We start from the raw sequence: 14,015 nt of genomic DNA, 5'->3' as shown, positions 1-14,015 counted from the left end.
GATCCTGGAGACCCTGGATCGAGTCCCACATCAGGCTCTCTGCATGGAGCCTGCTTCTCCCTCTGCCGGTGTCTCTGCCTCTCTCTCTCTCTCTCTCTCTCTCTGAATAAATAAATAATATCTTTATTTTTTTTTAGTATGTGTTTTCTGAATCTGCTGGGTATTATGCTGTATATCAGGTCAGATTTGTTAGTTGTATTATTCAATCTTTTATATCTTTACTGATTTGGTAGATGGAGTTCTGTTTGTTCAATCAGTTATTGCAGGAGATACCACATTTCCTTGTAGCTTATATAAGTTTTTGCTTTAAATATTTTGAACATGTATTATAGGTACATCTAAATCTAGGGTTACAAATTCCTGTTGAATTTGTCCTTTTCTCTTATGGAAAGTCCATCTTCATCTCTAGTAAATGTCTGAATTTAGCTACACCAACTTTTTTTTTTGGTAAAATGTTAAGATGTATCTTTTCTGTATTTCTCTACTTTAAACCTTTCTTTGTCTTCAAATGTAAATTGCATTTCTTTTAAGTAGTATATAATTGGATTTAATTGTTTTCATCCAATCTAATAATTATTGTCTTTGTTTTTTGGCAGTTATACTATGATGTGCCTGAGTATGATTTTCTTTGTATTTATCCTATTCTCTGTCATGTAGAGCTTCCTGAATCTTGGCTTGGCTTCTTTCATCATTTTGGAAAATTCTTGACCATAATTTCTTCATATATTCTTTGCCACATTCTCTCTCTCCTTCTGGGACTCCAACATATGTGTTAAACTCTTATACCTGTCTTATATCTTTTCATGCCTTCTGCATTTTTCATCCCTTCTTTCTAAATTTCAATCTAAGTATTTTTTCTGGTTCACTGATTTCTTTTGTTATGCCTAATCTGCTATTAAATTTATTTATTAAGTCTGTATTTTCAGTTACTATATTTTCCAGTTCTAGGATTAAAGATTTTAGTTATCTTGTGAAATTCTCCATCTGTTCATTTATTTATATTACTCATTGTTCTTTTAATGTCCCTGTTTGATAACTCCAGATATAGATCACCTGAGGATCTTTTTCTTTTCCTTTCCTTTCCTTTCTTTTCAACAGTAAACACCTTCATTATATGAGTCGAAGAGAGGAGGGAGGAGGATTTATTGCTTTCTGGACCTTGATTTTTGTCAAATAGAACTCTAGCTTCTTGCCCTCTAGCACATAGCCATCTGCTCAGCCACACTACACTGGCCTGGTCTTCAAACAGTGCACACAAGAAGCCTGCCCTGATGGAACTGCACCTCCAAAAAACTGTTGATTTTGGCATTCTTTTTTCTTTCGTTATATTTCTTCTGAATTTTCTTTGATTCTTTTTTGTTTAAAATCTCTTCCTCCTTAGGAGTCAACTTAGCCCCCTTCTTGCAGCCCAGAGATAGTACATAGTGGGACGCATACCACAATACTGTGTGCTGTAATGAGAACAGTACAATTCCTTATCAGGGTCTTGGTGTGGACTAATTCATTGTTGGATGCTTTGTAGACAATATCTGATAATTCCTTTCTGGTACTTAAACACTCAGCCCTCAAGAGAAGTTCCCCACATCCAGCCTCAAGGCAGGGTATTTCTTCTTGCCTCCCCAGATTGGGCCTGTGTGTATGTGGTAGAGCATCCTAGCTCATACATGTGCTTCTTGTAGTAGAGCTTTCTCTTGCCCCTCATCTTGCAGGGCTTGTACCACTTGTCTCAATAGATGCTCATCACTTGGTGCTGCTGAAAAGAGCAAAGATCTATTCCTGATAGATTTCTTTCTTAGCTTTTAGTCATTTGGTCTTGCTTTCTGGCATACCTGGTAATTTTTAATTGAATACTGGACATTTAATGTAAAAATGTATATAAGTCCTAGTGACTTTATAGAGGCTCTGGATTGAATATGGGTAGATCCTTCTGTCCTGTCAAAGCTTATCTATTTCTAGTTTGCCCTCATTCCTAGAAAGTCAACCGTTAGTACAGTCTGTCTTCTCTGACTGTAGATTCAAATTTTTTTCTTCCTGTCTTTATGAAACTAATCAGTACTCTGTTTAGCTTTGTACTTGCATAGGAGTTGCTTTCTGTTTAATTTCTCTGAGTCTTGCTTCATGCGTGCACATTCAAGTAATTGGCAAATACCTTATGGGAGAATACACAGCAGCCTTGGGTTGTTTTTTTCTCTTCAAACAGCCATTTTTGTATTCCAACTTCGATGAATATTTTTGAAGGCAAGATTAGTCTGACATTAGCTATAAATCAATCAATTGATCAATAGATTGGTATCTCCATAATAACTTGAAGAAGGCAGCCATATAACACTCCTAAACATAAGAGTTATCCTAAACACTGACTTTATTATGTCTTGTAAGGAAACATATCCCCAAAAACTTTGTTTCCAAATGAGAAAAGAGTGTTTATTGCTACCAAAAGCACTACTCTTAAGACTACTATTTTAAAATTCTTATAATTGTTTTTTAGAGTATTCTGTCTTCCACTTTTTTCTGCTTTCAGTAGTAATGCTTTATTTTTAATTGAGATGTAATTAATATATTGCTGTTGTTGTTTTTAATTTACTACTAGGGATCCCTGGTGGCTCAGCAGTTTAGCATCTGCCTTCAGCCCAGGGCATGATCCTAGAATCCCAGGATTGAGTCCCGCGTCAGGCTCCCTGCATGGAGCCCGCTTCTCCCTCTGCCTGTGTCTCTGCCTCTCTCTCAATCTGTCATAAATAAATAAATAAATAAATAAATAAGTAAGTAAGTAAGTAAGTAAGTAAGTAAGTAAGTAAAGTAAGTAAGTAAGTAAGTAAGTAAGTAAATTTCCTTCCTTCCGCCCGCACCTGGGTGGCTCAGTTGGTTAAGCACCTGACTCTTGGTTTCAGCTCAGGTCATGATCTCATGGTTGTGAGATTGAGCCCCACATTGGGCTCTGTGCTCAGTGCAGAGTCTGCCTCAGATTCTTTCTCCCTCTGTCCTGCCTGTGTCCCCCTCCCCCCATCTCAAATAAATAAATAAAATCTTTAAAAATTTGCTACTTTTAGTTCATTGTGTTTAACGTGTTACCAGATTTTATGATTGGTTAAATACTGGTAAGGATTAATTACTGCTAAATAAGTTTTACCTAAGGGTATTCAGATATTTATTAGATTTTTAAACTTACTTTTCTGAAGGTACTTTTATGTATAAAGATGATATTAATTTGGATTTCTTTATTAAAAACAGTAACACTGATTCTTTTCTCTTTTCAGAAAATGGTGTAAATGGAACAGTAACTTCAAATGGAGCTGACTCTCCCCGTAATAGAAAAGAGAAATCTTCATAATGAATTATAATCTAATTGATTAATGTCCCCAAAGAAATCTGCTTTTTACTATATCTTTCAGCACTAGAGATTTTTTCTGTCCTTGAAAATACAGTTTGTGCTCTTTGATTCTTGCTATTGTACTGTTGTTTCATGCATTTTTTTAAAGGGCATTTGAGGGAAGGATGATTACTATGAGTGAGAAAAATATTTTAGCTTAGACTAAGCTACCTGCCTTCAAAATAGTTTAGGGACCACCACCATATTCTATTTTGTTTTTTATCTTTGAATGTTTTTCTAATGATTTGGAGAGATAACTATTTACAAAAATTCTACATAACAGTGATAAAATTTCTTGCTCTCACCAATTTTTTGTATTAGCAAGATGGCCTCTTCCAGCAAGGTCATATTTTTTAAGTTATCTTTCAGGGTAAAGTGGAAATACTATACAGTTGGAAGTCAAACTTTAATATGTTTTCAGTGTTCTCTAATTTTTAGGAATTTTTGTAGTCTTTACACCTGGGAAAAAAGATTTGTAAATTCACTATAATAATTGTGTGCTTTATTTTATAGGTAATGGTTGTTAATGTTACATCCCCATTTTAAAAAACAACCACAACATACTATTGGTTACAATGTGTGGAGAGTTATTGCCATATATATTGAATCAAAAATATATGAACATAAAAGTACCTGTGAAGTAAAATCCTTTCTTGAGCATTTTCAACACTTGTAAACTGAAAATCAGAAAATTAAATATTTACTATAAAGAAGCAAATACGACTATAGCCCTTTTTGATATGTTTATTAATAATGATTCTTAATGGGGCTTATAAGGTCGATATGCACAGCATCTTAGAAAAATATTGTTTAACCTGCAAACCCTTTTTAAAAATAATGCCTACTTAATTTATATCTATAAAAGAATGTCGGGTAATTATATTTGGAAACATTTACTGCACTAATCTTAAAGAAATTGAAAATTCAGTTGGATAAATAGTCTTACAAAAGACAGTGCTTTATGTTATAACTATAGCTTTGGTCCCATCTTTAATTGAGAAGCATTTATCTGTATAAAACATATTTTTGGATAAATATATATATATATATTTGTATCTCTACAGAAAGGCTCTAAAAAACATTTGAGTAAAACATTTGGTTCCCTTTTCTATAATTATCCTTAAAAATTCTTACAGCTATATTTGGTTTTTTTGTTGTCTTCACAGTACCTATACTGCTCCTTTTGGTGTTCACATCTTGTTCTCCATTTCTCACTTTTGTCACCAGCTCATGTTTGTGCCATTTTTAGTATAAAAGTTGCAGGCTTGTTAGGTCTGCAGTTTAATAAGTTGCCATGCTGCTAGAAAGTTGTGCTTTCTATTTCCAGCTGTTTACTTCCTGGAAAAAGTAGTAGCTCTCTGTAGCATCATGGAGTTTCAGTGGAACCAAATTTTTGCCAATAAAAACTGGCATTATATTGAACTATACATTGAGAAATCAAACAAAATAAAATTTTTACTTTCACAAGCTGTATCCTGGACGTTTTCTTTATTGTTGGCAAGTTTTTATGCTGTTTAAGATTTAATCTCATTAAAATGTACCATGTTTAAAGAGCATACTCTTGATAGACCTTGAGAACAGCCTTTCCCGGGACGCCTGGGTGGCTCAGTGGTTGAGCATCTGCCTTTGGCTCGGGGTGTGACCCCGGAGTCCCGGGATCAAGTCCCACATCAGGCTCCCTGCATGGAGCCTGCTTCTCCCTCTGCCTGTGTCTCTACCTCTCTCTCTCTGTGTGTCTCTCATGAATAAATAAATGAAATCTTTAAAAAAAAAAATAAAGAACAGCCTTTCCAAAAAAAAGTATTCTGCAAAAAAAAGAGGATTAGTTTCATGCTATTGAGGGAAAAATGGTTAGTAACCAAATTCAGAGACTACTGAGTTAAAGGTGTTTCTTTACTACAGGACTTTTCAACCCTTTATATGTAAATATGCTTCATGATGCACCAAGAATGTTTGCAGTGGGGATATAACATGCAATGAATGTGTCTCAACTTTCTGGGCTGGGGAAACTTCTTTCTATGGAATTACCTAACAGCATTGTGTTCTATTCCATACACTATAGGTTTAGGAAAAGAAAAACTCTTTTATATGTAGCTAAAACTTTATAGGCACACATATATATACAAGTATAATTGTTAATTGTATAAGCTCTAAATCCCCTCGCCCCAAATGCTTTCAGGAAAGTCCTTACTGACCTCCAGATCGTGCAGAGTGTGTTACTATCACCCGACCACAGGTCACCTTTGAAACCTGATGGCAAGCATGTAGGACCATGACCCAGGACAGCTGTCAGACTCATTGAGTAACCTTGAACTAGTTGCTTTGCCATTTGGGGATTCAGTCCTTGTTTCTGTAAATGCCTTTTTGCCTGTATTTTAGAATATGCTTGTGGGTGGTCCAGGTGGAACAAAAGTATTAAGTGCATTCTTCTAAAATTCAGTAACTCCACACAGTCAAAATCAGAACTAATCCTGAAACAAAGTTTCTATAGGTAAAGACACAGGAGAAATTTTTAGTTGCACATTTTGTTAGCAATAGCCATTGACACCTTGTGTCTGCAAGGTGTTTCCAAATGTTTTCACTGAAAACTAGTTCTACTGCCTGTCTACATATGGACAACAAAAATTTGTTTTTAAGTGATAGTTGTATTAATAATCTTTGCATTTTTTCTCACAATTTTATTCAAAGCATTGCTATTTTTTTTTTCTTAACTCTCTTATAAGCACCAAATTTTAATATCTAAGTCAATTCCTTGGGAAAGAAATACCATCAAGAACTTTCCTCCAGGACAAAACGATGATGTTCACGCCTCCAAACGACCAAATTTGAAATCTACCAAACTAAAAAAAAAGCCCACACATTAAAAAAAGTAACATATATCACATTCTATGGGTTCCATGCATTTAGCAGCCTTTGCTTGTGCTATGTAATCATCCTTTAGCTGACTTTTAAAAAGTAGCACCCAACCTCATCAAAATACTTTTTCCATTTGCTTTTTTTTAATTAAAAATAATTAAAACGAAGGAATTCACAACTGCATGAATCATTTCAATGTCATGCACAGCAGATGAAGGTCAGGAGGGCTCTTTACTGCACACATGATTAGGAGATACTGGTCTTCAAGGTTCAGCTTTCTTGCAAACTGAAAAATATCCACATTCCAAGTGATTGGAAGAGCCGATCTCAGAATCCCAAAGGACAATACTGGCACCCAAGAGGTTCAGGGAGTGACAGGGCTTTCATCAAATTGACAGTTATTCTGTGTAATACGTTTCCCATCTTGTTTCAGTACTTTGATTGAGAGGTCAAGAATCAGTCTGAGAAACTCCCATGTGGAATCTTCTGGAGATGTAGAGATTGGAATGGCTTTCAAATCATTAATCACATAATCACAGTCTCTCCCTTCTTTGGCATCTCTACAGCACTGGAATACAGTCTTAATACAGTCTTCTACTAGAAACTGAGACCAGTCTCCTTTAAGATTGTCTCAGGCATCACTACATTTTTTGCATGTTTTTTTTTTTTTTTAATGTATTCATTCATGAAAGAGAGGCAGAGACCTAGGCAGAGGGAGAAGCAGTTTCCCTGAGGGGAGCCTGATGCGGGACTCAATCCTAGGACCCTGGGATCACGACCTGAGCCAAAGGCAGATGCTCAACAACTGAGCCACCCAAGCATCCCTCGCTTGTATTTCTCACATCCATGGACCATCATTTGGGTCACTCTGTACCATAGTGACCACCTTTGGTTTCAGTTTGATAATTTCACATAATATGCCCCCATCTCCACCCACTAGAATGAGTGGGTCTTTGCCACTGTAGTCTTTTCCACCACCTACATGGCCTACATATTCCCAAATCACTCTCTGCTGGGTTAACACCCCCACTAAGATTGAGAATATTTCCAAATTGCTTCAAATGTAGGATTTTAATGTTCTATAAGGTGAATCTTCATCATACATTATTTACTTACGTCAGAAAAAAGCAGGCCACCATTGGGCCTGTATCTGTGGGCCAGTATCTGTCTATGGCCTTTCCTCAAACTGTGGGTGGTAATCATTTCCCCTGCCCAATACTGTCCTCAGTTCTTTCATTCTTTCTTCTACCTTGTTCAAAAGACTGTCAACTTCTTGGCCCTGTGAATTGCCGTCATAACCCAAGGTCCAACACCACCAACCCCTAGGGATAATTCTCAAATTGGCAGAGCTACCATTTTGGTTTATGTAGGTTGCTAAATAACCATGGTCTTGCCCGCTGGGTAGACTCTGTCATCCTTTGCTCCTGGAAAATGGACTGGAAGCCTTTTAGAATGGTCTCATCATCAGTTTAAATGTGGAGCATGAAGTTGAGAGTGCTGGGGATCCCCGGGTAGCTCAGCGGTTTAGCGCCTGCCTTTGGCCCAGGGTGTGATCCTGGAGTCCCGGGATCGAGTCCCACATCGGGCTCCCTGCATGGAGCCTGCTTCTCCCTCTGCCTGTGTCTCTGCCTCTGTGTGTGTGTGTGTGTGTGTCTCTAATGAATAAACAAAATCTTAAAAAAAAAAAAAGTTGAGAGTGCTGTGCCACGCTGCCTCCATAATGAGGCGAGGCCCTCTGCCATGCCTGGAGGAGATGACCACGGAGACTGAGGCTGTGGGACATGCAGGCTGCAGCCCATAGGGAGTGCCCACCTTTTTTACATTTTTAAAGGAATGATTTCAAAAGTAACCCTGAAGGAAACTCTAGGGTAATGCTTAAACAGATGGTTCTGTCCAAAGATCACCCTTGCTGTGTGATAGGTGATTCATTAAGAATCATCTACTGTAAAATTCCAATACAAGGCAGGTTTGGGAATTTTAAAGCAGACATTAGCAAGTGTTAGTTGGGAAAATGAAAGACTAGTAACCCAGGACATGAAGAGAGTGAATGGGACTGGACTGAGTCTCTAGGTGCTTTAGAAACCGGGAATACAGCTCAATCCCCTAGGATGAAATGAGGCAAGAAGACAAGTTCATAATAATAGTGCCTTGTTAATCTGGTTACTGAGCACTTTTTAAAAGCTATTAGCCACCTACAGAAAGCGACACATCTCCGTGGCTTTGCTCTCGCTTGTGAAGACAGCAGAGAGCTAGTACTTACAAAGACAAACCAGTCCTGTATTTAAGCATGATTTGCTTTACAAAAAGCGCTCTGCTAGGTATCTACATGCCACACGTTAACCAGCTTTATTCAATACCATTCAGGAAGAGGCTAAGCCAATTTGTCTAGCCTAACTATTCTTAGTGAAAATAATTGTGTTTGCTTAAAGCTGAAATCGAACACTTAGATGTCCTGAAAACAAAAAGAATCAGAAAAAAAAAATTAAAAACTTTAGGTCCATCACACCGTCTAAATCATGACTATTAGTAACTTTGAGGGTAAGTGAGCCAAAAAAACAAAACATTCCAAACTTCAACCAATTCAAGTAATAACTTTGTTGATTTTTGTTAACATTAATAAGCACTTAATGGTAAGATTAGCAGACCAGAGTCTGAATCTTGACTCCTTCACTGATAACTCTGTGTGATCTCATGTCTGTGTCTCAGTTTCCTGAGATACCTAATAGCAGCTACCCCACCAGGTAGTTCTGCAAACTAAGATAGTGCATATAAATTGTGCATAGCTCCATGCCTGATGCTCACTGAGTGTTAGTTGTCAGTTCCTAAGGTTGTGAAAAACACAGTAAAGGAATGGCTAATAATATTAAGTAATTTTAATTGTTGCTGCTTCTCCATATATGATCCATTATACAAGGTTTTGAGCACTCATGTACTCTAATGCAAGTACAGTGTTTCATGGTTGTTACTCTTCAGTAGACAGGCCAATAAAGTTGCATGAGATGTTCAAGCCAACATTACAGCCATTTAATCATTGCAAGACTGCAAGCATGCTTATCCATCACAAAAGTTCATAAATCAAACATCCAAGTATATACTGAATCATTTACACTTATGGTGATCCAACAATTATAAAAGCAGCAAAGAGCATGCATAGTTTCTAAAGAACGATTTTTTAAAAATCAGATACCTAGGGTTTATGAAACCATAATTTCATTTAGACGGTGTGTACAACTTCTAGAGAATTTTTAGTTGCTTGGAGTTCCCTTACTTTCTAATGGGAAGAATCAAAGTCCATCAGGTAAATAAGAATATTTACCTGGGATAAGAAAAGAGTGTATTCCAAGCTATGTTTATCAATATACTTGAACTAATCTCATAAAATGTCCTACAAATTGCAATTCAGCAAATGGACCAGAAGCACTGGCTGTTAACAGTATGTGTGTGTGTGTGTGGCGGGGGGGGGGGGGGCATATATACATAAGTGTGGATAATGGATAAAATGGACTAAAATCTGAAGACTAAGTTCCTTACTCTGTTGTCTACTTAATGACTGACTTCTGGAGTAATCATTTTTTCCTTCATCAAATATGAAAAACTATGATCAAACTTTTTTATGAGTACAATTAGAGAATATTTTTTTTAATTTTTATTTATTTATGATAGTCACAGAGAGAGAGAGAGAGGCAGAGACACAGGCAGAGGGAGAAGCAGGCTCCATGCACCGGGAGCCTGATGTGGGATTCGATCCCGGGTCTCCAGGATCGCGCCCTGGGCCAAAGGCAGGCGCCAAACCGCTGCGCCACCCAGGGATCCCCAGAGAATATATTTTTAAGATTTTATTTATTTATTCATGAGAGACTGACACAGAGAGAGGCAGAGATAGGTAGAGGGAGAAGCAGGCTCCCCATGGGGACCCCAATGTGGGACTTCCCAGGATCCCGGGATTACACCCAGAGCCAAAGGCAGATGCTCAACCACTGAGCCACCCAAGTACCCCAAGAATAATTTTTTAAATGCAATTTTACCTAATTTAGGTTAGTAGTGACCTCCTGACCAATTAGAGTGTTCTTTTCTCTTTCTTGCTGATTTCATTCACAACAAATAAAACTATAAGATACAGGTCATTTATTACTTAGATCAGAAAGGCAAAATATGCTAAGTACATGAAGAATAAAAAATTAAGTGTGATTTTTAAAAAGTGAATTCCACGGCTAAAATTAACCACACAGGAAACAACAGATGTTGGTGAGGATGCAGAGGAAGGAGAACCCTTGTGCACTGTAATGGGAATGCAAACTGGTGCAGCCACTCTGGAGTACAGTATGGAGGTCCCTCAAAGAGTTGGAAATAGAGCTACCCTATGACCCAACGATAGCACTACTAGATACTTACCCAAACAATACAAAAATACTGATTCAAAGGGATATATGCACCCCAATATTTATAGCCTAGCATTACTCAATGGTAGCCAAACTATGGAAAGAACCCAAGTGTCCATTGACTGACGAATGGATAAAGAAGATGCAATGGACTATTATTCAGCCATCATAAAGAATGAAATCTTGCCATTTGTAATGATGTGGATGGAGCAACAGTGTATTATACTAAACAAAATAAATCAGTCAGAGAAAGAAATACCATGTGATTTCACTCATATGTGGAATTTAAGAAACAATACAGATGAACATACGGGAAAGGGTTAAAAAGGAGAGAGAGGGAAACAAACCATAAGAGACTCTTAATGATAGAAAACAAACTGAGAGGCCCTATGGAGGGAAGTGGGTGGGGGATGGGCTACATGGATGGTGTGTATTAAAGAGGATGTTTGTCATGATGGGCACTGGGTGTTGTATGTACGTGACAAATCACTGAATTCTATTCCTGAAACCAATCGTGCACTATATGTTAACTAGAATTTAAATTAAAATGTAAAGGGGGAAAAAAAGGTAAATTCCATTCTGTAGGATTAAGGCCTAGAAGACTACTAGGAATGTTAGAAGACTGGTAATATACTTAAATCCTAATACACATAAGAAGCTTTGAAAAATTCAAAAGAAATAAGCAAGGCTTGGGGTGCCTGGGTGGTGCAGTCGGTTGAGTGACTGGTTCTTGGTTTTGGCTCAGGACCATGATCTCAGCGTTGTAGGATCAAACCCCACCTCAGACTCCGTGCTGAAGACTCTCTCTCCCTCTGCCTCGCCCCATGGACACACTCGTGCTCTCTCTCAAATAAATAAATCTTTTTTAAAAAAATGGAAAAGAAAAAAAATAAATAAATTAAAAAATGGAAAAGATAGATAAATAAATAAATAAATAAATAAATAAATAAATAAATAAATAAATAAATAAATAAAAATTAAAAAATGGAAAAGAAGCCAGGCTCGGTTCAACTTTATCTTAAAAATAACTTACATAACTGCACTCAGTGAATAGAAAGCCCGGTTCACGCCTTGAAGTCATGTCTCTGTTGATACTATGATACGGGGGTCAGTTCTGCCTCAGTGCAGAAACGATACAGTGGAATAAGATGGAGATCCGGAGATAGCCATTTACCAAAAAGAAATCTTTTTCTGAAAAGAAATACTCCACCGTGATGCGCATTGAAATTTATGGAGCAAGCACATTTCTAAACATTGGCCATTATTCAGACAGCTCAGGCTCATCTCATGTTTTCTTCTATTATAGAGCATCTTAATTTTGTATGGCTTTTGGGTTGTTTTTTTGTTGTTTTAATAAACACTGAAACAATAAAGAATTTAAAATGCAAAGCCATCTTGTGGACTGTAGTTTCAGGTTTAAGTAATCACTGCTCTCCTTGTTTTACTGTATTTTGACGAGGGCCAACGTTCTAATTACCGTCCAGCATCTCTTGTTCAGCAGGCGGTGCCAATCACACCCCATTATCTATTGATGTGGAGTAAGTGCCCGTTAGGGGCTGCTGCAATCACCACCCTAATTTTCCGCTCACGCTCCATCCACGTCAGCGCTCTCGTCTCCAGAGGTAAGAGCAGCTGTACTCTCTGTACTCATTAACCCAGCCGCCCTTGACATTTGTTCCTTTTTTTTTTAAACCTAATGTCGCAAATTCTCTACTAAAGGAAAGACTTTCAGCCTGCGATTTTTTTTTGCATTGATTATTTCAGCTGTGTTCCAGGATCTGCCTTTGCATCTAAAATAGTATTCTCACATTTCACACACTGAGGTTCAAAATTCCAAACAGAAGCCCCACACGGGACTGTGATTTGATGCCACTGAATGGCCCAAGGGGGGGCACTGAGTTGGATGTAGGTCCAGAGCTTCACCCATTGATCTGAATTTGGCCTTAAAAAGCATTAGCAATTTGTTTCTTCTTGGTATTACCAACTGCTGAAAAACCTGACGCGATCAGTTATATAGGCTATTTTACAATTAGTGCTTCTCGTTTCAGAGAAGCTTAGTTTTGATGTGTTCCTCCCCTGTTCTGACCCTCCTTTAGCTCTGCAAATGTCTGTGCTTGAGAGGAGAGCTTGTATTAATTACACTCCATCTTCATCTTTCCCCATGTGCAGCAGGGTTCCAGGGGCTTGCATCTTGCATCTGAAATGGAAGAAATGATATTTGCATTTTTATATCCTCATATAGCAAAGGACCAGCCTCTCCTACCTCTGTTCCCAAAATACTCTCCCATAGCCCATTCTTTATTGTCCGTGATCTTTTTTTTTACATAAGGCAAAATAATGCCGTACTTTATTGATTCTAAAATGTTCTCCCCCGATACGTTAGCATCTCTGGATTGAGAATGGGTTTTTCAATCAGTGGCATGTCATAATCGCCAGCATTCTTCTTAGTGCACACAAAATAAGGATTTAAAAAACGTGGTGAATTTTTTGACTGTATGAAATTCAGCAAAAATTGGTAGCATTTACTGAAGTCTTACCATGTGTCAATTATTATTTTAAGTGTTCCTCCACCTTATTTTGACCCTCCACAGAAACTCTATGGCAGCCCAGGTGGTGCAGCGGTTTGGCGCCTGCCTTCAGCCTAGGGTGTGATCCTGGAGACCCCGGATTGAGTCCCACGTCGGGCTCCCTGCATGGAGCCTGCTTCTCCCTCTGCCTGTGTCTCTGCCTCTCTCTCTGTGTCTCTCATGAATAAATAAATAAAATCTTAAAAAAAAAGAAACTATGAATAGGTACGATTATTAGCCCTGTTTTACAGAAAGGTGAAGTGACATAGTGACAAAGCCAAGCTTTGAACGCGGGTCTTTGACCAAGTGGCTGCTCCTCACTGTGTTCCACCACACACCCTTGCAAGAGGATCATTTGATCTGATCTTCAGTGTCCTTCCTTCCAAAGAGTTTTGCAAAGATAAAGCTACAAACTATAAAATATTAATCATGTAAAGTAAAATAGCATAGGATTTTAATGTATTCAATAACACTGAGAGACCTTTTTCTGGATATTACGAGTCTACAAGAATTCCTAGAACACAGTCCCTACCTTCAAGGGCTCATAGTCTAGTGTGAGAGGCAGACATCCCAGACAATAATATCAACAGTGAGGAAAGTTCTAGAGCAGGGGCAAGTACTAAGGACCTCAGGTATACGGCTGAACTTGAACCAGACTGTCTGGTTTCTGAGAGAAGGCTCCCCTAAGCCTTGAGGCTGTTTTGAATCAGGAGAATTTGCTTCAGGCTTCCTGTACAGCGTTGGATGATGAATGAATGGGTGAGCTAATGAATCAATCAATCACTGAAAAAGGCAACCAGCTACGGCTTGAAAGAAACTGAGCCACAGCCTGGGGTCATGGAT

At 38.0% G+C, this 14,015-nt stretch overlaps 1 protein-coding gene and 2 pseudogenes across 1 annotated transcript in view; 1 reads left to right on the top strand and 2 right to left on the bottom strand.

The window, feature by feature from the left end:
• Window positions 1-4,834, top strand: part of TRAM1 (translocation associated membrane protein 1) — a 34,068-nt gene extending 29,234 nt beyond the window's left edge. Inside the window, 1 exon segment of the mRNA NM_001003267.1 lies at window positions 3,258-4,834. Coding sequence (NP_001003267.1) covers window positions 3,258-3,331 — 74 coding nt within the window. The 3' untranslated portion in view covers window positions 3,332-4,834.
• LOC119866767 lies at window positions 1,111-1,652 on the bottom strand (annotated as a pseudogene).
• A 1,655-nt stretch (window positions 4,835-6,489) lies between the features above and the next one.
• On the bottom strand, window positions 6,490-12,795 carry LOC100688174 (annotated as a pseudogene).
• Between the last annotated feature and the right edge of the window lie 1,220 nt (window positions 12,796-14,015).

The sequence above is a fragment of the Canis lupus genome, chromosome 29, assembly GCF_011100685.1.
Source record: "Canis lupus familiaris isolate Mischka breed German Shepherd chromosome 29, alternate assembly UU_Cfam_GSD_1.0, whole genome shotgun sequence".
NCBI lineage: Eukaryota > Metazoa > Chordata > Mammalia > Carnivora > Canidae > Canis > Canis lupus.
This window is presented reverse-complemented; position numbering and strand designations above follow the sequence as displayed.